General features: G+C 40.3%; 1 protein-coding gene across 1 annotated transcript in view; it reads left to right on the top strand.

The window, feature by feature from the left end:
* The window catches only part of LOC136884547 (uncharacterized), an 856,985-nt gene that overhangs the window by 803,616 nt on the left and 27,653 nt on the right, over positions 1-25,716 (top strand). Inside the window, exon 6 of the mRNA XM_067156801.2 lies at positions 21,742-21,829. Coding sequence (XP_067012902.1) covers positions 21,742-21,821 — 80 coding nt within the window. The 3' untranslated portion in view covers positions 21,822-21,829. The remainder of the gene's footprint in view (positions 1-21,741; positions 21,830-25,716) is intronic.

Consider the following 25,716-nt stretch of genomic DNA (forward strand, 5'->3'; position numbering starts at 1 on the left):
CCGAATGAACCTTGCGCGCAATGTGAAACAAGCTTGCCGGTGGAGTGCAACTAACAGAGTCAATGTTGAAATTCATACTTTCTAGAACTCAATAGAAACATTGGACATTGTTTAAAATCCGGCATAATCCAAATTCTTAAATGTGCAACCTTAGACTATTCGTCAAATAGAGCTTATTTTATTCAATTTTGAGATAATTGTTGATTAATATATCATTTTATGAGACATATATAAAAAAATATTTGTCACTGATCAACATAACATTGCTACATCTACAACAGTTCATATATTCACCATTTTATATGTATATCATTCCACCACATCCCCAGTCCATTCTTTCATCTCACCGCACAACTCTGTTTTAGGACTATGGTATACACATATGTATCTTGGCTAGGCTGATGATGGCCATAATAGGACCGAAACTAGTACCTTGTAATAAAATTTTTGTATTTATTTTATGTGTAATAATAATAATAATAATAATAATAATAATAATAATAATAATAATAATAATAATAATAATAATAATAATAATAATAATAATCTTTCCGTATTCAAAGTAGTACGAGTGGATGAAATTTGGAATTTTAAATTGTTTTTATATTTCATCTCATTTTGTACCATTACGGGCCGATGACCTAGATGTTAGGCCCCTTTAAACGGCAATGATAATTGTACCGGTTGATACACCTATACGCCGCACATTTGAATTTTCCGCCTTAAAGTACACCTCTATAGCTGAAACTCTGAACTTTAAAACTGAATTAATTCAACCGTTTATCAGAAGATGTCACTGTGTTAATTTCGAATTGTTTTTGTTTACTAATTGTCAAGAAGTGTGCACATTCTCTCACAGATGTCTCTACAAAAAACTATGATCATGCACCCTGGTGCGAAGTGACGGAACTTTTCTTGAAGATATTGTATACTCATAAGTTTTCCTATAACTAAATTTCGTTCCTTCATTTGTGGGTTAGCAATATATATATATTTTCTTTCCGCCAGTTTAGAAATTAGCCAATCCTAAATTTCTGTCATTAATTTTCAGCCAATGGCGTCTTTCTTCCCCAATGTTGACGTGTAACTGTAAGCTACCCAATAAGCGACTGTGGGTGTGTCTTAATTATTCATGAAAAGTCTCGAATCTTCCCCGAGAGTATGAAAACTGCTGATTTTCTTGTCTCTCGGCCACTCGTACAACATCTAGCTTAGTGTATGGAAGTATAGCAGGAGGCGGGAAGCGCCTCTTTCATCCGCCAGCAGCTCTTCTACAAGGTAATGGCCTTTTAACAACTTTATTTCTTTCTAGCTCAGCAGTTTAGCCCTCGGGGAAGGTCCGAAACCTTTTCAATGTAACCTACCTTTCTAAAAATGTAACTTTGTGCCGTCTTATTAAAACGTTTCTTATTATTTAACTGTAAATCGGGGATAGAGAGTGCTTTGCCCTCTCGAGCTCCCCTTCATTTTGAGTTGAGGTGACTACGTTTTCATAACCGATTTTCTACTCCTAATGTATTAAAATGTTCTTATACGAGTCACCTCCCTGGTTGGGGAATAGCCCCTGTATCATCGGCCTAGTGCCCCTTAGGTTTTATAAAGTTCATGTAGGTGTGCAAGCAACGCCTCCATTCATCTTGATATTTTCGGCCATTTAAGTAACCCATTATTTTTTCTTTTAAGGCCCTGTAGGCTGGGTACGAGATGCCCCTGTTTAATTCTTGTAAGTTGTGCCTCGATGGCAAGTTATTTTAAAGTCTGGTATTGTCTTTAATAGGCTTGAAAAATTGAGAGCGGGTCAGCCCTTTCTTGTGTTTGAAAAGTGCCTCTGGGAGACTGAGGTTAAAAGTTGGGAGCTAGTGCTCCTTGAATGAAGGGGTTTTCTGCCCTTTGAATATATGAGTGTACCTTGGTAATGTTGGGCTAGTAGCTCAAGGATTGTGTAACTGAGGGTCGAAGCCAGAATTTGTAAAGACCTCTTAACTTGTGCTTTCGTTTGTAAAGTTATAATTGTACCTTATTTTTCATTGTTATTTCACCTAGTGAAAATTTGTTAAATCTTGTTGTCTATTGAAAATATAACCTTATATTGAAATTTTAATTCATATTTCGGCTTTGTACTTAGACCCATTCCAGGCCGCAGTGACTTCTTTCACCTCTGCCTTCCACGGATAACTCCGTAACAATAATAATAATAATAATAATAATAATAATAATAATAATAATAATAATAAACTTTCCGTATTCAACAGAGTACAAAAATTACACTTTATCGGATGATAATTACTCTCGACGTTGTTTGATTAGTAGTCGTCTCCGAGTGGTTCAACTCAGCTTCATAGTAATGCAAACACGAAAAGACACGGAGATCATAAATGAAGGAACATCGGCTGTAACCTTACCTAATTGTGAATAGAAAGACATATGAGCCAGTGAGTGACAGATATTGTGAAATTAGAGAGGAAAAAAAAACTTCACATACCGAGTGGTACAGCTGCCCCTATTCACTCAGTTTTATGCAACCCGTAGATTGTAGTCTAACCTAAAAGCATTGACTGTGGCTACTCACAGCGATGTCTTGTCTTACTATGCTTTCTATAATTCGTTTATTCGTGTCAACGAAATCAGCGTTGACGATAAAATACCGAATGATTGTAAATAATTGTGGAAATTCTGTAAAGATTACTATGTGCTGTTTCATGTGTGATACGTACGAAGTCCAAGTTATTCTTCGAGTCGAACGTACGCAGTTGTTTGGTTGAATTGGTTTGTCATAATACTGACAATAAGTGCAGTGCACTTCATTCGTTGTAGCCGTTTGCCATCTAAAAATCGCATGTATTTATTACTTCCTGATGTATGCTTTCTTTGTAAAGGTGAATAGTGACTTTTGAGTTTTAAGGAAGTTAAACCTTAACTACGAATGCGTTTAGATTATAAAAAAAGATAAAAGCTCGTAGTTAGAACCGAACTCGGAATCCGTCGCAAAAATCACATGCAGGCAGCGATCAGTACCATATAGCCACTCCAGGTACGAAGAACAGATCTCGTATCTCCGTACTAATGGAATAATCTACGCTGTCGCCTTGAAACTGATCTTGTATGTTACAAGTTCTGAACTCGAATATGCAGACAGGTTTACCTTGCTGAAAGCACCACAGCGTGCTAAAGAATCATCTCTCTCTCCTAAGCCCAGATAGTTGCGACCATTCCTTACGAGTAGAGAATATACCTATTCCTCTTCTTAATCTGTTTACCCTCCAGGTTTGGTTTTCCCCTCGGACTCAATGAAGAATCCCACATCTAACGCCACAAGGGCAGTGTTCTGGAGTGTGAGACTTTGGGTCGGGGTATACAACTGGGGAGAATGACCAGTTCTCGCCCAGGCGGCCTCACCTGCTAAACTGAACAGTGGCCTTGTCAGAGGATGGGAAGGTTTAAAGGGATAGATGAGGAAGAGGGAAGGAAGCGGTCGTGGCCTTAAGTTAGGTACCATCCCGGCATTTGCCTGGAGGAGAAGTGTCACGCTAACCACTACACCACAGACGTATGTACCTATTACTTGGTTAAATGAGTCCAGTATTATGTTCGAGGTGGTATTCACAATGAATTTCTCCGTATTCGGTGATTACGTGGCGATATTTATTATGACTGTTTCTTATAACGTCCTTAGAACGATATCCAAGACTTCAGGAAAGTTAAGTCTTCGTAAAGGATGCCTAGAAGAGAACAAAATAAAAATGAAAAGAAAAGGCATGACTCAATAAGGTTTCGAACCCACACTGCTCCCTCTAGCTTATTCAGGATGGTTGGTGCTGCTAGAACGTCTACCTCTTAAGACTCAGTATTAATGAGGAGAGCAAAAGTTCTCGCTTCGTAAAGTTACTGATGTGTTACAACCTTATGGTCCAGTTTATGACTTTATTGAACGCTGTAGCGGTAGTAATTACATGGTGTAAGCTATCACATCTGTTGCAAAACATTTGCGTGGTATATATAATACTGTGAAAAACGCGTTTCCATCAATTTCGATGTGATGAGACTATACGAAATAGCGGTGAATTGACATGTCTGTAATTGGTCCTATTCTATCACGTTTCCTATGATACCGTGGCCAACATTTTCTGTCAAAAGTAAATGGCCTCTTGAACAATCAGGTGCGCAATTCTCTACCGCGAGTTGGCCGTGCGTGTAGAGGCGCGCGGCTGTGAGCTTGCATCCGGGAGATAGTAGGTTCGAATCCCACTATCGGCAGCCCTGAAAATGGTTTTCCGTGGTTTCCCATTTTCACTCCAGGCAAATGCTGGGGCTGTACCTTAATTAAGGCCATGGCCGCTTCCATCCAACTCCTAGGCCTTTCCTATCCCATCGTCGCCATAAGACCTATCTGTGTCGGTGCGACGTAAAGCCCCTAGCAAAAAAAAAATTCTCTACCGACAGCTAAAGGAGTGGCTATGGTTTGTACACTGCAGTAACATTTTGTAAAAAGGACTGGAGTATTGGACTCCACTCTACATAAAATAGTACAGTGTTTTTGAAATGGGCCTCACTTACTGTCTCTTGTACCGTTTTTGCATTGTGCGGGGAAGTCTATATCGGACTAACTGCACAAAAAATTGTTGTAAGATGTTTTGCAAGATAGGACTAAGCGATATTTTAATTCCTAGTGGGTTGCATATGTTTGGAAAAAATAGGGGCAGCTGTACCGCCCGGTATTTCAAGAGTATGAGTGATATGAGAGGTGCGTACATGGAGTTATGTGGTAATAAAACATCAACATTAACGTTATTTGTAACAGTGAACAGTCCACTAAGCTAGCAGAGTCGTGCTGTGCTGGATTAGCGGTGGTGGTGATTATCGTTTTGAAAGGATGGTTGCCTAGTTGTACTTCCTCTCACAACGGGATCAGAAAGGAACATGAGTTGACCAAAAGAGGTCGGATAAGATAAAGAGATGTGAGAATCTTGGTACAAGTAAGTGGAAGCAGTGCTAGGACTCAGATAAGAGGTCTTCGCTTCCAAGTTTGGAGTCCCTTGGGCTCTTCTAGTCGCCTCCTACGCCAGTAAGGACTTTGCTTATATGCGTCATTCTACCTCCCCATCCACTGAGAAAGAATTCCGCAAAGTATGGTGCTCAATTGTTCATAATCTCTATATCCGTGTTTATATTACTGTGAAGCGGAGTTCAACGAATTAGAGACGGTTGCTGTTAAAACATAGCGGAATGTAGGTACATTGCGGTATTTTTCATACTTTTGGTATACGGTAAGAAGGCAATTAGGTCATAATTTGATTTTTTCTCCTCTAATCTCACATCATACAGTATATCACTGTCTCATGCGCCTTTCTATTCACATGTTTGTATGCTCTAATGTCATCATCTTGAAAATTTCTGATTTATTGCAACAATACTGAATGTTGGACTTCCTCCGAAAATAATATTTTGAGAGAGCATTTTACCCTACATTCACGGAAATCTTCCTGGAAGCGTATTGCCTTCTAATCCTTGAATGCCACAATGTGCTTTGAGAAACCCGACGTGAAATATATCATTGTTTACTTTTCGTATCTTTACCAGTGAAGTTTAAATATTGATCCATGCAGATTTTAAATAAACTGCTGCCAGAAGAAAGTGGTATATAAAACGCGTGGTTACATATGACAACACCTGTCTGAGGACTTAACCAACCTGGCAGCAGCTTATTTAAAATCTACTTACATCTACTACTAAGGGAATTATTACGAACAGACAGAAGGAGCAGCAATCAGTTCACCTCTGTCACTAGTGGCTTCAAATTATTGTATGGAACACTTTCAGTCTGCTACATTAACTACAGCGCCATTGAAATCTAAGTCCTTCTGTCGTTACGTAGATGACACATTTTCGGTCCGGCCACACGGATGGAAAACATAAATGAATTTTTGGAGCAACTAAATGCCATTAACAGAAAGATCAAGTTCACAATGGAAGTATAAAATGAAGGTAAATTACCTTTTCTTGATGTGTTAGTACACAATAAGAATCATGGTACGCCAGGCCATGCAATGTACAAGAAACCTCCACATTCTGAAAGATACCTTTATAAGTCCTCACCTCACCACCCCTGACATAAAGCAGCTCTCCTTCGATACTTATTTACTATTGTGAATAACGTTGAAGACGCTGGGAAATACAGGGTGTTTCAAAAATGGGGGGCATAATTTCAGGTATGTATTTGTTATATGTAGACAATCAAAATAGTTCATTACAACATGTGTCCGGAAATGCTTCATTTCCGGGTTATGGCGTTCACAACACTGAACTTCACCGGAACGTTTTCCTTTCGCAGGTCATTGTCATTACAGAAGATGTTCAAAATGCCCACCTCCTGCTTGAATACAGACCACACATCGATGTCTCATTGACTTGGATCGAATGTTTCCTGATCGACGGATAGGTACAGGTGGCCCGATTGCTTGGACTTTACGCTCACCTGATCTGAACCCTCTCGTTATCTACTTGTGGTGCCATTTAGAATCATCGGTGTATTCGTCTCCGGTTCCTGATGTGGAAACCCTTCGGAATCGAATTGTGGCATCGTGTGAGGACATACGCAATACTCCTGGAGTTTGAGATTGTCTTCACAGATCAATGAGACATCGATGTGAGGTCTGTATTCGAGCAGAAGGTGGACATTTTGAACTTCTTCTGTAATGAAAATGACCTGCGGAAGAAAAACGTTCCGGTAAAGTTCAGTGTTGTGAACACCATAACTCGGAAATGAAGCATTTCCGGAAACATGTTGTAATGCAATATTTTGATTGTCTACATGTAACAAATACATACCTGAAATTATGGCCCCTATTTTTGAAACACCCTATATAGCACAAGCTATGAAGTTCAAAGAGCCAGACATCGATAGTATGTGGGCAAGTATAACTGACGGAATACGGCGCGCTTAGGAAGTAAAATATAATTCTAAGGTTTACCACAGTCCGAAAGCGATAATAATTTCATAGTGTTCCGTATTGAAGTGTGTTCACTATTAAGTTGAAGGAAGATATATGATGGTTCAATCTTTCAATACTATTAAAATAAGAAATGCAAGTTTTACATTCCAACTTAATTTTAATTGATACCGGTTTCGACCAGTATTCTTGTTCATCATCATCCGATCACAAATAGGTATAAAAGACGATGCACAGGTAAACAAACTGTGAAGATTAAATAATTCTGGCAGATTCTATATACGAAGCACTATAACACGTTAGGGAGCACTGTGTGTTGAAATTTCAGTGTTATGTAGAAGTCTAGAATCAAATACGTATTTTACAGGTGCAGTTCATGAGGTGCTGTATAATTTTAGGGGTTAGGAGTGCGTCTCGATAGTTCCGAAAATATTGAAGAAGTCGAAGATCAAATACGTAAATGTAATACGTAGTAAGTTCTTGAAGAGTAGCAAGATATATGTGTGGATCAGCACTGTGCTTCCAAAATTTTCTGGAAATCTGATGAAAAAAAATATTCAGCTATTAAGCCTTAAATGCTGATATGAGTGAAACAGTACAAATTTTGACAGATAATATACAACTATATTGTGCTCGTAGTAATAGGACTAGGCGGCACCATTCTAACAATGTTGCTTTATCCACACAAGTTCTTCAACTACACGTTCAGAAGGAAAATGGGAACTTGTAAGAGCACCAGTTTCACGCAATGTGTTAAAAAATCTGATAAACTCTCTACGATCAGTAATTTTTTTTTGCTAGGGGCTTTACGTCGCACCGACACAGATAGGTTTTATGGCGACGATGGGATAGGATAGGGCTAGGAGTTGAAAGGAAGCGGCCGTGGCCTTAATTAAGGTACAGCCCCGGCAATTGCCTGGTGTGAAAATGGGAAACGACGGAAAACCATCTTCAGGGCTGCCGATAGTGGGATTCGAACCTACTATCTCACGGATGCAAGCTCACAGCCGCGCGCCTCTACGCGCACGGCCAACTCGCCCGGTGATCAGTAATTTGACGCGTCGGAAAGCGCCGGAAGTATTCCTCGACTGTAGCAGGAGCACTACAATCACAGAATCAGTAAACATATATCATATCTGCATATTCTTCATTTGTGTAGATGCGAGGCATTTTAGCCACCGCGTGTACAAACAGTGTTGACCGATGCTTTTCTGTGATACTCTCTCAGTCCCTCGCACTAATTCACTCACAATACAACTGCACGTTCAACGGGCAGGTTATATGGCAGAAAAACATCCCGAGCAAAGATTGGTGATGGTAGTGATAATTTTTTTAAGAGGTTGAAAGTAAGGAGATAGATTGGGAGAATAAGATCTTAAAGAGTTTTTGGTTGCGTACGGCACATACATGTGCGCCAGTAGCCCAAAAACAAATGTACACTGACTGACAGTGACAATGCAACACCAAGGAAGAGTGGTTCGAAAGGGATGAAAGTTGGGGAAAAAACACAGACGGCACGGATGAATAATTGATGTTTATTTCAAACCGATATGCAGGTTACACAATGCGCACGGCATCGACTCAGTAGGATGTAGGACCACCGCGAGCGGCGATGCACGCAGAAACACGTCGAGGTACAGAGTCAATAAGAGTGCGGATGGTGTCCTGAGGGATGGTTCTCCATTCTCTGTCAACCATTTGCCACAGTTGGTCGTCCGTACGAGGCTGGGGCAGAGTTTGCAAACGGCGTCCAATGAGATCCCACACGTGTTCGATTGGTGAGAGATCCGGAGAGTACGCTGGCCACGGAAGCATCTGTACACCTCGTAGAGCCTGTTGGGAGATGCGAGCAGTGTGTGGGCGGGCATTATCCTGCCGAAACAGAGCATTGGGCAGCCCCTGAAGGTACGGGAGTGCCACCGGCCGCAGCACATGCTGCACGTAGCGGTGGGCATTTAACGTGCCTTGAATACGCACTAGAGGTGACGTGGAATCATACGCAATAGCGCCCCAAACCATGATGCCGCGTTGTCTAGCGGTAGGGCGCTCCACAGTTACTGCCGGATTTGACCTTTCTCCACGCCGACGCCACACTCGTCTGCGGTGACTATCACTGACAGAACAGAAGCGTGACTCATCGGAGAACACGACGTTCCGCCATTCCCTCATCCAAGTCGCTCTAGCCCGGCACCATGCCAGGCGTGCACGTCTATGCTGTGGAGTCAATGGTAGTCTTCTGAGCGGACGCCGGGAGTGCAGGCCTCCTTCAACCAATCGACGGGAAATTGTTCTGGTAGATATTGGAACAGCCAGGGTGTCTTGCACATGCTGAAGAATGGCGGTTGACGTGGCGTGCGGGGCTGCCACCGCTTGGCGGCGGATGCGCCGATCCTCGTGTGCTGACGTCACTCTGCTGCGCCTGGACCCCTCGCACGTGCCACATGTTCCTGCGCCAACCATCTTCGCCACAGGCGCTGCACCGTGGACACATCCCTATGGGTATCGGCTGCGATTTGACGAAGCGACCAACCTGCCCTTCTCAGCCCGATCACCATACCCCTCGTAAAGTCGTCTGTCTGCTGGAAATGCCTCCGTTGACGGCGGCCTGGCATTCTTAGCTATACACGTGTCCTGTGGCACAGGACAACATGTTCTAAAATGACTGTCGGCTGAGAAATCACGGTACGAAGTGGGCCGTTCGCCAACGCCGTGTCCCATTTATCGTTCGCTACGTGCGCAGCACAGCGGCGCATTTCACATCATGAGCATACCTCAGTGACGTCAGTCTACCCTGCAATTGGCATAAAGTTCTGACCACTCCTTCTTGGTGTTGCATTTGCTCTGTCAGTCAGTGTACAATCGGAATAGGTCATTTGTTCATCTTAAGTTCTTTTGCTTCAAATGATCGCTCGTGTTATATCACTGAATATTGACCATTCTCCTGGAACATCCTGCATGCTGACACGGTTTTTATCAGACCCCATTGTGGTATACTTGCGTGAGTTTCAGAAGCATATGTAATTAGTGATGAGAAACTCTTGCATATTCTGGTCCGTTCGCATGGAAACATACAAATTGTTACAAAATATTTTCACTTTCATTGTTTTTATGGAAACGTACATATTATTATATAAAATATGGTTTGCACTGAATTTATTTTTCATTGCAAGGTAGTGATTTGTGGACCTAGGAATTCTACTCCTATAATTGTGGACGTACGTGGTGAGAACGAACATTTTCGATCATTACTGTCTTGGATGAAAACTATATCTGAATTACCTGTATATATTGTTGTCATTGGTTAGCAGTGATCCAGGCTATTTGAAGAAGTTCAATCTTTCAATCACTTCCTTATTGAGTGGATCTGAATTATTTTAATCGGGTGATGTTTTCATAAGATAAGAAAGTACCTTAATCAATGACTTTCTTCCTATTTTTCTATTTATTCTTCTTAATCATTTTATTACTCCTTGTGGCGATATTCAAAAATCGCACGCCTGCAACATCTAATCCATCAAGAAGGATGTAAAAGTCTTCTTGAGCTACGTTGACCCTCTTCACATCTTCAAGCAACTTGTTTGGCCAACGCTTCTCTAAGCTTCACGTGTCAAGTATCAAACTGGTAACACACACAAATCGAAATGAGTATTAAGAATAAAGTTAAACGATGAAGGTAAGCTCACCGGACAAAAACATTAGTTATCCCTGAAGCAATCATTACAAGCATCATTGAATACCGTGTAAGTCCGCCTCGGAACTTGATAACCACCTGGATTTGGTTAGGAAAAGGGTCTACAATGTTTGTGCAAGTACGTCCTATCCAGGTTAAGCCACTCGCTGTGGATTTCATTCTGGAATTCCACCAAATTACGGGGATGCTGATGTCGGCGTTTTACTCGCTGTTCCTACATGTCTAACAAATTTTCAGTGGGATTCAAGTCAGGTGACTTTGGAGGCCAATCGAGATGTAACAGGGTATGGGAGTGTTCATAAAACCAGTCACATATGCGTCCAAACCGATGAACGTCACTCTTATCATCTTGAAAATTCGGGATATCAATAGCATACTCATCATGCTGATGTTGACTGAAAGTCAGCAGTTTAGATAAACATGCTGGTTCATGTTAGTGGTCACCTCATTGAGCGGGCCCAATCCATGATTTGAAAAACACCCCCAAAATATCACTGACACACCTCCTACTTGAAGCTGACCACCTCATCTTCCACACATCAGGGATGGAATGCTTCATTTGGACTTCGGTGCACTCACCAACGTGGGCATTGGACTACAGGTAAGAACGTGATTCGTCAGACCACATTACGTTCCGCCAGTCAACTACTGTCCATGTTCGATGATTTCTAGCTCATTGAAAACGCGCAGCGTATGTGCCTGTGTGAGCAATGGCCTCTTGCGAAGTGACCGACACCAAATGTTCTTTGCAAGCAGTTCCCATCGCAGTGTTCCCTTTCTAAAAGGTTGGGATGGACCTTCATTCACTAACTGCAGCAATTCCTGTCAGAGTTTGGAAGCGATTTTGATTCACAAGCCGTGAAACGCATCTCCGGTCCCTCTCAGGATCCGACCACAATTCTGACGTCGTGTTTCGTGGCCACGTATAGAACACCACTGCTTGTATACACGTTGAATAGTCTGCTGCGAAACGCTGGCAACACCAGCAACTTCACGCACCGTATGGCCATGGGCACGGCCAAACACGATTGCCCATTTTCTCCACTCTGTCACATCCTTCTACTAATTTTTTGTCCGGTGGGCTTATATTATTAGTGTAATATACGGTGTTATACACAGCAAAACCTCTGTAATCACTGGAGCCCATATTTATAGATACTGACAAGTTAAAATGAATACGTACTGAAGAGTGCAACGAGTATACCCTAACCTGTACAGCGGTAATGCTATAAGATTTGCATAGATTTTAGGGGTACATCCTCTACAACTCCTAGAATTTATGTTAATCTTACTACACTGTGGAAGAACGGGATGCATGACACACTATATAAAATATTTTGCATTCAAACCTATTACTGGCTAAGAAGGCGATGTCTAATAATCAGTCATCCTTTGAACCATCACTCGCTTCCCTCCTCATCACACTTCGTGGTACAGCGCAGTCTCACGCTTCATTCATGTTTAGTAGTACTTTTTACGATAAATTCTTCCGCCACCTAGAGGCTACCCGAATATAAACAATACAGAATACAGTAAATATTGAAATTAAGGAATATATTTTTGTAAATAAATCTAAACATTAAACACTATTATGACGTTCGAGCTACAAACATACACTTCTGAAAAGCAGTTAGTGAAATAAACATATATATTTATCTTCATTATATACTGTTATGCTTTTCAGCTTTTATTCTCTGGGAATTTACAAACCACCGCCACAAAAGCTTCTTTCAGGGTTTCCCAATTTTATTGTCTCTGAGGCACCCTGTGCGTATTGTATGCACTTTCTAGGATCACTTAGCCGCAGAACAAAACACTGCATTCAGTAAACGAGAAACAGAAATTTGTAATTTTACCATTTGTATAATTTAGAACTAATATTTTCTTTCTTTGAATGTTTAATTCAACTTAATTTACATAAAGATACCTTATAAATACACATGAATTATAAATAATATGACAATTGGCTAATAATTACAGCAGTCTGAATCCGGAAACCTACTTGAAAATAAATAAATAAATAAATAAATAAATAAATAAATCAATCAATCAATCAATCAATCAATCAATCAATCAATCAATCAATCAATCAATCAATCAATCAATCAATCAATCAATCAATCAATCAATCAATCAATCAATCAATCAATCAATCAATCAATCAATCAATCAATCAATCAATCAATCAATCAATCAATCAATCAATCAATCAATCAATCAATCAATCAATCAATCAATCAATCAATCAATCAATCAATCAATCAATCAATCAATCAATCAATCAATCAATCAATCAATCAATCAATCAATCAATCAATCAATCAATCAATCAATCAATCAATCAATCAATCAATCAATCAATCAATCAATCAATCAATCAATCAATCAATCAATCAATCAATCAATCAATCAATCAATCAATCAATCAATCAATCAATCAATCAATCAATCAATCAATCAATCAATCAATCAATCAATCAATCAATCAATCAATCAATCAATCAATCAATCAATCAATCAATCAATCAATCAATCAATCAATCAATCAATCAATCAATCAATCAATCAATCAATCAATCAATCAATCAATCAATCAATCAATCAATCAATCAATCAATCAATCAATCAATCAATCAATCAATCAATCAATCAATCAATCAATCAATCAATCAATCAATCAATCAATCAATCAATCAATCAATCAATCAATCAATCAATCAATCAATCAATCAATCAATCAATCAATCAATCAATCAATCAATCAATCAATCAATCAATCAATCAATCAATCAATCAATCAATCAATCAATCAATCAATCAATCAATCAATCAATCAATCAATCAATCAATCAATCAATCAATCAATCAATCAATCAATCAATCAATCAATCAATCAATCAATCAATCAATCAATCAATCAATCAATCAATCAAGGGCAGTCGCCCAGGTGGCAAAATCCATATCTTTTGTTCTCCTAGCCTTTTCTTAAATGATTGTAAAGAAATTGGACATTTATTGAACATCTCCCTGTGTAAGTTATTCCAGTCCCTAACTCCTCTTCCAATAAATGAATATTTGCCCCAATTTGTCCTCTTGAATTCCAAATTTATGTTCATATTGTGATCTTTCCTACGTTTAAAACCTCTACTCAAGCTTATCCTCTTGCCTATGTCACTCCACGTCAACTCTTCACTGACAGCTCGAAACATACCACATAGTCGGGCATCTCGTCTTCTTACTCCCAAATCTTCCCAGCTCAAACTTTGAAACATTTTTGTAACAGTACTCTTTTGTCGGAAATCACCCAGAAAAAAACCGAGCTGCTTTTCTTTGGATTTTTTCCAGTTCTTGAATCAAGTAATCGTGGTGAGAGTCCCATACACTGGAACCATACTCTAGTTGGGGTCTTACCAGAGATTTATGTGCCCTCTCCTTTACATCCTTACTACAAGTCCTAAATACCCTCATAACCATGTGCAGAGATCTGTATCCTTTATTTACAATAATATTTATGTGATTACCCCAATAAAGATATTTCTTTTATTTTAAGACCTAGGTATTTACAATGATCCCCAAAAGGAACTTTCACTCCATCAACGCAATAATTAAAACCGAGAGGACTTTTCCTATTTGTGAAACTCGCAACCTGACTTTTAACCCCGTTTTTCATCATACCATTGCCTACTGTCCATCTCACAACAATATTGAGATAATTTTGCAGCTGCTTACAATCTTGTAACTTATTTATTACTCTGTACAGAATAATATCATCTGCAAAAAAACCTTATCTCTGATTTCACTTCTTTACACATATCATTGATATATATAAGAAAACATAAAGGACCAATAATACTGCCTTGAGGAATTCCCCTCTTAATTTCTACAGGGACAGTTAAATCTTCGCCTACTCTAATTCTCTGAGTTAGATTTTCTAGAAACACAGCTACCCATTCAGTCACTCTTTTTGTCAAGTCCGATTGCACTCACTTTTGCCAGTAGTCTCCCATGATCTACCCTATCAAATGCCTTAGATAGGTCAATCGCGATACAGTCCATTTGACCTCCTGAATCCGGGTATCTGCTATTCCGTGCTGGAATCCTACAAGATGAGCTTGAGTGGAATAACCTTTCCTAAAACCCAAACTGGCTTCTATCAAACGAGTTATTAATTTCGGAAACATGTCTAATATAATCAGGAAGAATGCTTTCCGAAAGCTTACTTGAAATGCACGTCAAACTGACTGGGCTGTAATTTTCAGCTTTCTGTATATCACCCTTTCCTTTTTACACAGAGGCTATTATAGCAACTTGTTGCGGTTGTTGATTCAAGAGAAGGGATGTTTCTATTTTCCAAAGACCAAGTGTTTTACAAGCATAGTCACTCGAACTGAAAATCAGCCTCTACATTGCCTCTGTTTCTGTGCTTCGTTTTCATTTGTGTGAGAGAATAAAATATTCACTCACACAGGTATGTTGTAATGAAAGGCAATAAACGCAGTATTTCTTGTCTAGAAATTGTATAGGGGATGTCATGGATTCAAAAGTCGATCAGAGACAAGGAGTTGTGATATGTTGATGGAACTTCCTGGAGGTAAATATGCCACTCCATCTGACTCTCCACCCACATCATACTTCAATTTATTTTTTAATTTATCTCTGCCAAGATCATTAGGCTAGTTCATTTTCCTCAAGGGAGGGCTATTTAGTTTCAAAGAAAGGATTTCTGATCCACGAGATTTTCTCAACCAGAGCCAGTAAATATGGTCTGAGTGTAGATCATAGCAACTCTTACACTTACACTTACAGTGCCTTGTAGTACGTCTTCTTTCTCCGCTGCCAACTCGTACTATCTATCAGCCAAGTTAAGAGTTACATATATTGTATATAAGTTATACAACTGCGGATACATACTCCCCAAATTTAGTATAAAGGTAAGTGTGGATTCTGCCCAAAAGCAGGTCCGAACCTCCGCAGAGGTGTGCCTGAGCCGGAGTTTACGACGGTAGGGTGACCAGTTCCTTTCCGCTCCTCCATTCCCCTCCTCCATTCCCTTACCCAACCACCAACAGCAAGTGGCAACCCATGCAAATATTGAGCACGCTCAATGTTGCTTAACTTCAAGGATCTCACGAGGTCCGGTGTTTCAGCAGGGCTACGACCGTTGGCCAATTTTTTTAAAATGATCTATGAATTTTGTGTGTACAATAAAATTTCACTCTTCAGACAGGTACAACTTCTTCTTCTCCTTCGTCTACTTATTATTATTATTATTATTATTATTATTATTATTATTATTATTATTATTGAAGATCACTTGAAATATCGTTCGCAGTTTGAGAATGGTTGTTCTATTTGCAACTTGTTCTATGGCCTCATTTAGTTCTATCCCTCTTATATTTAAATCGTTAGAAACTGAGTCTAACCATCGTCGTCCTGGTCTCCCTCTACTTCTCTTACCCTCCATAACGGCGATGATGATGATGATGATGATGATGCTTGTTGTTTTAAGGGGCCTAACATCGAAGGTCATCGGCCCGCCCTCCATAACAAGAGTCCGTTATTCTCATAAGTAACCTGTCCTACTCAATTCACCTCACATGGCCCCACCACCGAAGCCTGTTTATGTTTACAGGTTCATCTATCGAATCATTCGTAACATAGCCTGTATCTGCTCATTCCGTGTACCCTCTGGCCATTGTTCCCACCTTCTTGTACCAGCAATTATTCTCGCTACTTTCATATTTGTTACTTCTAACCCATGAATAAGGTAACTTGAGTTCTCGCAGCTTTCTCTCCCATAAAACAATATTGGTCTGAAAACAGACCGTCGTTCACATAGTCTCGTCCGGGAGCTGACTTCCTTCTTACAGAATATTGTTGATCGCAACTGCGAGCTCACTGCATTGGCTTTACTGCACCTTGATTCAATCTCACTTTCCACAGCACCTAGAGTCAGCTGATGGTGACATTATCTCATATTACTGAGCGCTGACATGATTTTTCAGTTATTTTTTAAAATCTCAAATATTAGACGTATAAAATATATACCCTTAACTTTTCCATTAGTAATTACCTCACAAATTGAAATAGTTCACTTGAAATTATCACCGGCAACAATGCTTCCTTCATTCATTTCGAAATATCAAAAAAATGGAAATTATTTCGCGTTCCCATACGTCTTCGTTACTTGTGATTAGTACCACTACATGAGAAATACCAAGGTTCTACTTAACTAACGATAAGTAACGTTATGAGGGGCCCTTGGCCAGGATTTTGGACCCCTTTAGACAACAAGCATCATCGATTTTGGATTTTGCTTTGGAAGCAGAGCTTGGTTAGTAAATACCTCCAATGATTGTTTTAAATTCATAATCATTGTTCGTCGTCTGCGTTTTGAATTCTAGTCAGTGGATTGATTTTGGAATTTTTCAACTTGCAGTATTTTGAGTTGTATCCCTTGATAATTTTAAATTCATATTCACCGGTTCATTCTCCATCATTAAGTTTTTGAATTCTGGTCAATGGATGAATTATAAAACCCAACCAAACTAAACTCATGACACTACAGCCTTTGAAGGGCCTTTGCCTAGCAAGTGATCGCTGCTCAGCCCGAAGGCCTGCATATTACGAGGTGTCGTGTGGTCAGCACGACGAATCCTCTCGGCCATTTTTCTGGGCTTTTGGGCCGGGGCCGCTATCATACAGTCAGATAGCTCCTCAATTCTAATCACGTAGGCTGAGTGGACCTGGAACCAGCCCTCAGGTGCAGGAAACAATCCCTGATCTGGACGGTAATCGAATCCTGGACCTCCGGGTAAGACGCAAGCACGCTACCCCTACACCACGGGGATGGCCAGTGGATGACTTATGGAATTTTATTAAATTGTCATTAGATTTCGTACCTTTAGGAGCCGATGACCTAGATGTTAGGCCCCTTAAACAACAGGCATCATCGTATTTCGTGTTCCTGCAACAATGGAAAATCTTTCATCATCATCATCATCATCATCATCATCTGATTACCCTCCAGGTTCGGCTTTCTTCCTCGGACTCAGCGAGGGATCCCACCTCTACCGCCTCAAGGGCAGTGTCCTGGAGCTTCAGGCTCTTGGTCGGGGGATACAACTGGGGAGAATGACCAGTACCTCGCCCAGGCGGCCTCACCTGCTATGCTGAACAGGGGCCTTGTGGAGGGATGGGAAGATTGGAAGCGATAGGCAAGGAAGAGGGAAGGAAGCGGCCGTAGCCTTAAGTTAGGTATCATCCCGGCATTCGCCTGGAGGAGAAGTGGGAAACCATGGAAAACCACTTTGAGGATGGCTGAGGTGGGAATCGAACCCACCTCTACTCAGTTGACCTCACGAAGCTGAGTGAACCCCGTTCCAGCCCTCGTACCACTTTTCAAATTTTCGTGGCAGAGCCTGGAATCGAACCCGGACCTCCGGGGGTGGCAGCTAATCACGCTAACCACTACACCACAGAGGCGGACTGGAAAATCTTTAACGAACGTTTTATTGATGCCAACCTAAGAATGGTAAACAATTTATAGAGACAACAAATGGTTTAACCTGTAGGTGACCAGAGGATTTACTGGATTAATGCCATGTTTGTCTCAGTATAGATCCCACATTTATTTCAATAGTGTAAAGAATGTTACACATACTGTTCTATCCTTCTGTGTGAGATAATTGGACATAAATTTGAGCAATGTTTGGGGAAGAGTATCTATTAAGATAAGAGATTCGAAGAAGGTGGTTGGGGGTGTGTTCAATGACACGTTGCTTAGTAACCACATCTATCGACAGCAGTTTCCGCAACTTGTGGGCTACGCCAAACGTTTATGGCTGTTACATTGTCGCGTCGCGTGTTGCCACTAATCGCTTAGAGACTTGACTATCGATTTCTCTCGATTACCGGGTTATCGGATTGTAGAGCGCAGAGCCCGTTACTGCTGCTGACGCCGACGCCGCAGGGAGCAAGGGGTAAAGTGTAAAAAAGCGAGTTCAAATCCCTTATCATATAACGTAGATATATGACGCTGAACGGTTTTTACTCCATGGATATTTTATGTCATATACTTCACTTTGAAAAACTCGGGTTGTAAAATAGAGGGGTGGAAATTTATTTTATCCCTCTGTTCATTATTTCAGGTGGTGTAGGTGTAGAGTGCCTGCCTCTCCCCCCGGAGGCCCTGGGTTCGATTCCCGACCTGGTTAGGGATTTTCCTCCCGACCTGAGAGTTGGTTCGAGGTCCACTCAGCCTACGTAATTAGAATTGAGGAGCTATCTGACGGTGAGATGGTGACCCTGGTCTCGAAAGCCGAGAATAACGGCCGAGAGGATGCGTCGCGCTGACCACACGACCCCTCGTAATATGCAGGCCTTCGGGCTGAGCAGCGTTCGCTGGGCAGGCCAAGGCCCTTTCAAGGGCGTTAAGTACCGCGGGGTTTGGTTTGGGTTTGGTTCATTATTTCAATGCGGTTTCTATAGTATTATTTCTTATACAACAATCTGGCTGCAAAAAATATCAATTCTAGAAAAAAGAGCGTGCCCCCACATACTTACAAAATGTTTCCTAGAACTTACTTTACCGAGCGAGATGGCCGTGCGGTAAGGGCCGAAAAGCTGTGAGCTTGCATTTGGGAGATAATGGGTTCGAAACTCACTGTCGGCAGCGCTGAAGATGGTTTCCCGTGGTTTCCCATTTTCACACCAGGCAAATGCTGGGGTTGAACATTAATTCATGCCACGTTCGTTTCCTTCCCACTCCTAGCCCTTTCCTATCCCATCGTGCACGCACATATATATATTCTTTCCTGCCTTTTCCACAATTTAGTGGGGCGGCATTATTTGTGAAATTAGGCCAGTTTTACTACCGGATGTCCTTCCGAATGTCAAAATGCGCAAGGTTGTATTCACCATTGAATATTACTGTGGTCGTTACTAGAAGGATGTGTTGTATTTACGTGATGATAAATATATTGTGGCGAACTCGAACACCCAGTCCCTGAAACATAAGAATTAACCATACGTAGTTAAAAACCACGGCCTGACCAGGAATTCCAATCCGAGGGCCTCTGATTCAGAGACCTATAGTCTGACCACGCAGCGAAGGTGCCGGAGAAATATGCTTAAAATGATGTACCGTATTTTTCGAACAATAAATTTACTCTGATATTTTGATGAAAATTTAAGGAAAATATTTATTTCATTGTATTTTCAAACAAAATATTACAGAAATATTTTACACAAATTACCGGTATGTAGTGCCCTATCAGCAAGTAATTTAGCGTATTCCATAACTTTTAAGGTCAATGCTAAGTCGTAAACCGTTTTGAAAATACATCTCTCATAGTTAAATAGGATATTGGATATGATGTTCTTTTACATCAACGCGTATTTTTGTTTCATTTCACTCATATTAGACTAATTATTTCTCCACAATTGTTTATGTGTGAAAGGTTGATAGAAGTAGAATAAATTCCTTAATTACTACGATTTCCAAAAACCTGTTTATCTAAGTGAAATGTTGCAAACCTATCACGAAATGTTTGAATAGTGTTGAAGAACAAGTGATCACAAATTGAAAAGGATGCCAGACAGAACAGGATTGGGAGATTATTGGGATGAAGATATACTCCCTAATAATATAATGCACTGTCTAAAATAAGAATACTAAGAATGTAAGATATTAGGAAACAGATGATCATGTCAGAATGTAAGACCATACAAAATATTAATAACATTTTGAGAAATTAACGAAAAGTTGAGAATAAACAAAGAGACTTACAAGTAGAAATGTAAGAGTTACGATCTGATGTTTAATGGAGATCTATAAGAATGAGCAATAAGTAAAGGTCAAAGAGAGAAGTATGACTGAGAAATTGTTTGTTGGATGGAGGAACATCTGGTGAGAGTCTGCAGGGACCCAGGTTCAGGTTCAGAGCCAAAAGTAGTCATACAGTATTTAAAGAAAGATAGAATTCCTTACAATTATCAAATGATTAAGTAAGGAGTGTATCGCTTCGGGAAAACAGCAAAATTATTTTTAATTGGTGCCCTAAATGTAGGAAATGTCCACTGAGGGGAAGCGTTAAGACGAAAGAGCCCTCCCCCCAGGTGCAGAAGGGTACTGACATTTAGAAACAAAATACATCTCTTAATTTCAGGCAACTATTGAAATTGCGATGAAATAAATAAGAATAAATGAATACAGAGTCAAATATTTGGAATGCTTGGAATTTGTCGGGACTTTGTTTGTTAAAATTTGTAGCGACCTGTTTTTATTTCCCATCCGTAACGGAACTATAATTATTTAGTCTGTCAGGATGCACCCCCCAGCATTATAATATAAGAGCTGTTCGCAGCATACCAGCATTGTATCTCGTCAAGTCTGCAACACAGAAAGGACAGAGTTGTGAACTCACGACGCTCAACAATGAGCAAAACGACAAAATGATAGCAAACATACAAACTATTTTCTACTTTTCTAGAGGTGTAGTATCAGGAGGGTATTAACAAAAGAACTGTGAAAAATAGTCTATCTTTTATAGTTCCTGGTAAAACGGGTTATTTGTCTAAAAAGGATAACTTAAGATACAACATCAAAAACACACTAGCTCAACAGCGCAAAGAATGAAACAATGGCAAAACATAAAACAAAAGTCACAACTTCTATGGCAATCCTACCAACTTATGCAGCAAGGCGTCCATTTGAATTTAAATAAAATCATACCTTTGTAGACCTTAATGTTTTTGAGATATTAATTTTTAACTGACCAATGGTATATGAAATCCTAAAAATGCACCATGCAGCTAATTAAAATTAAATTAAATGTACTTTCATTCAACAAAATTTAATAAATAGCACACCAAATTTATCAGCAAATTACAAATGATTTTCCTACATCAAAAATTGAAATATTCAAAAAAGAGGCCATGTATACTTCCCTTAAGTTTCGTGTTTTGTATATTAATAAACTGTAAGAATAACTATGTAAATGCATGTAACAAAGTAATGGAATACTCTTTCCAGAGTCTGGAGATCCAGAACTACGGCTGGAGAGTATTAAGTGAACTTAGTATTTTGTTTTGATGTTCCAGATAATGGACAAAGTTCCCCGCTTTGCTCGTGGGTGATGCTTAGTTTTACTCTTCTTCTCGCATTGCTCGCAGGCTGCTGAAAGTTGTGGTAAGTGAAGATTCATATTGTTTAAATAACTACTGCATGGTGTTTGGATTGTATTTATTTTTGCATGTGTAGCAATTATGCAATTCTTACTGAATGACTTCGTTGCAAAATGCATTGTGCTTTTTCATACGAAGCTTTTGCATGGATGGATCAATAATTTAGTAGTACAGACTAGCTAGTTTCTGTAAGACGCACCTTATTTTATTTCGTATTTACATCGAGACAGCCAACTGTGGACTATGGTTACACAACCCACTTGCCTCTCTACCTTAGGTTTTCACCGTTTTGTTTACATTGTAAACAAAGGTTTCTGAATCTCACACTCCTTTTCAGCCATTCTTAGCTGAGATATTCCACGGTTTAGCAAGTTCTTTCTCTGGATCATCCTTCAACTCCGCAACTTTCCTCCTAAACATGGTCCTCTCCATGCCGTCGTCAAGTCTTATATCATTTACTCGCATGCCTTTGTGCAACTCTTTCAGCCAGCGGAGATGAGATGCCCATTTTCCTATAAAGTGAGCAATGTGTGCGCCGATCTCTCCGGGTTCATTCTCTTCACGTGACCATAAAATGTTAACCTTCGTTTTGCATAACTGAGGTGATCTTTTAGACTCTCACATAAGTAAAGACAAAACCCTCGGACACTTTCTCAGGACCCAAAAATAGTGTTTTAGCAGCGTAAAGGCATGTCGGTCTGACTACTATGCAGTAGTGTCTCAGTTTGCCTGGTAGGAGGTGCATTTGCATGATGCATGCAATTGCCTTACATTCGGTTTCTTGGCATGATCTATTAGAGTAGCTTCAGGCTACACACACTGTACGCCGCAATATCCTGTTTGAGTAAGCACTAGTTACTCTACCAGCTGCCGGATTTTTTATCAGTTTTTGATGCCAAAATCTTCTGGGTCTTCCTAGAAGTCTCCTTTTTAGTCTTCCCTCCTGTATCCTCTTCACTGTTCTGTCATTAGACATCTCTCCACCGGGCGAGTTGGCTGTGCGGTTAGGAGCGCGCAGCTGTGAGCTCGCATCCGAGAGATAGTGGGTTCGAGCTCCTCTGTCGGCAGCCCTGAAAATGGTTTTCCATGGTTTCCCATTTTCACACCAGACAAATGCTGGGGCTGTACCTTAATTAAGGCCACGGCGATTCCTTTCCATATCTAGGCCTTTCCTGTCCCATCGTCGCCATAATGCCTATCTATGTCGGTGCGACATTGAGCAACTAGCAAAACAAAAAAGAAAACTGTCCCGTACAGGGTCACCGAGAAAGAACACCCATATTTTGAGAAATTTATGCTTCAATTATAATAAACTTATTGAGACGATTATGGCCTCAAACCGAAGAGAAAAGATGGGAGTTTTAATGTTGGTAAAATTTCTTAGTAGACAAAGTTGAAGGGATAAAGTGTCCGGAGTGGTTTCAAATTGTGATTATTGGATATCTGCATCAAACAAGAAAAACAGATTTCGAAAATCACTTCCGGCCTAAGTGTAGTTCCGGAAAAACAGCCAAGAATCGCTTGTTTGTTTACTCGTTCTTTTTCTTGCTTGTTGCTTGATTAAATAACCTCAGATATTTTTTGGTATTTTGAAAAATGTCTATACCGAATGTAATTATAAGGGCTTAAGTGAAACTCATCATTGACTCACGTTAGTTCTCGTAGTGATGCTTCAGTGAAACATTGCATTGAATGACAATAGCGCTCGTAGTGGCAGGAAAAGGCAAACTGCTAATCTAATCGACTGGATAACGATGATTAAAAATGATTGTATTCTTTAGCAATGAATAAAAATATATTCAAATACTCTATTCTATTTTATTTACCTGAAATTCGTAGCTCATATCCTTAGTATGTTTTCAACATTGAGTTGCTTGCCTGTGGATATTTTGCATAGCTTAATAATTTTCTGTACGTGCCCCATTAATTACATGGCGGACATCGAATCGATAATCAGTTTATTACCTCTTATGCTGGTGAAAAGTTTCTGAGATGCACTAAGGCACGTAAACGTTTATGTAGAACATTTTCGACAGTAGTCTTAGATATTTCTAATTGCAAACTCCACCGCGCAATAGATTTCTTGGGACTTTCAACATACAAGCAAGTATACTCAACATTATCCTCTGATGTTCCTGTTTGGCCTGGTGATTCGCAAACACACTTTCACTTTCACCAGCATCGTATGCATTTTCAGCGTAGTTTTCTCAACTTGTAACAAAACTTGATGTTTATGCCATGCTCCATTGCAGTATGACACGAGTCTACACACGCACTACGTTCGACTGGCCGTACCAGACTAACCTGCTTCAGCCCTGTGTGTTCAACACTACGCGGTGCTTCTCGAGATGTCTCTCTATTTACATGCGCATACACGGATTGTTATCACACGTTGCCATCGGTCCGTTCCCCGTACGTTTTAGACACAACTTGTGCAACTACTGGAAATTCTTACTCAGACTGGGGATGTACCGTAGGCCTCGGTCGCGTCCTTTCCTGCCGAATCCCATGCTGTCACCGTAAGAACTTCCATGACTTGGAAGAAGAAAAAATGAAATGGCATATGGCTTTTGGTGCCGGGAGTGTCCGCGGACATGTTCGGCTTGCCAGGTATAGGTCTTTTCTCATTTGACTCCCGTAGGCGACCTGCGCGTTGTGATGAGGATGAAATGATGATGAAGACGACACATACACCCAGCCCCCGTGCCAGCGAAATTAACCAATGATGGCTAAAATTCCCATCCCTGCCGGGAATCTAACACGGGACCCCTATGACCAAAGGCCAGCACGATAACCATTTAGCGCTGGAGCCGGGCTTGGAAGAAGAATAGTAGTAGTATAACTCAATTATATATTTATTTTTATTAATTTATTTATTCAGTTACTTATGTGAGCCTCCGTGGCTCAGGTGGCTGCGCGCCTGCGTCTCAACTCTGGGCTCCGTGGTTCAAATCCCGGGCACTCCATGTGAGATTTGTGTTGGGCAAAGTGAGGTGGGACAGGTTTTTCTGCGGGTACTCCGGATTTCTATGCCATCTTACATTCCAGCAGCACTCTCTAATATCATTGCCATTCACCTGTCAGTCATAAATCATTGCCGGAGAGGAGTTCGAAGGGCTTCGGCAGCCGGTGCAGTTCCTATCCTCGCCATTGGATTGGGGCTTCATTCATCCACTTCTCACCCGCTCAAATGACTGGAAAAATGGGTGAGGTTTTCCATTTATTTATTTATTTATTTATTTATTTATTTATTTATTTATTTATTTATTTATTTGAATAAACATTAATTTACAAGGAAGTAATTATTTAACTTCGCACCTTCACATCGATGATTTTTCTGGAACCAAGGACAGTACTCTAGCAACTATGGCGTGAATTAATGTACAGCCTCAGAATATGTTCGACTTGAGAGAAGGATGGGTCCCCACCGTTGGCTGTCCTGAAATGGTTTTCCGTGGATTTCCATTTTCCTGCATCAAGTCGAATGCAGAAACAGTTTCCAGTACAGACCACGGCCGCCAACCCTCTCACCTTCTCCGAGCATCTCCTTCACCGTAACTAATCTCCCGGCCTGAGAGACGGCGTTACCGTCTAGGAGGCTCGCCGTCCCCTTCAGGGAAGGAATGATTTTTTTTTTTGTAAGAGCCTGTCGTGAAAATGGATAAACTCCTCCATGGATGACGACGGTGGGTTTACAACCTATCATATTACGAATGCAAGTTCACAAGCTACGTCATCAACACGTTCTATTCACATCTAATTGCAAAACGATTATGAATTTTTCTCGATAATTGAAATAAATATTAATTTGCTTTTTATGTTTATATGTTTCAAATTGTAGGGTACCCTCTTAATGTAACTTCAATAAGATTTACCTTCAGAAATCAAAAC

This window comes from Anabrus simplex, chromosome 12 (assembly GCF_040414725.1).
Source record: "Anabrus simplex isolate iqAnaSimp1 chromosome 12, ASM4041472v1, whole genome shotgun sequence".
NCBI lineage: Eukaryota > Metazoa > Arthropoda > Insecta > Orthoptera > Tettigoniidae > Anabrus > Anabrus simplex.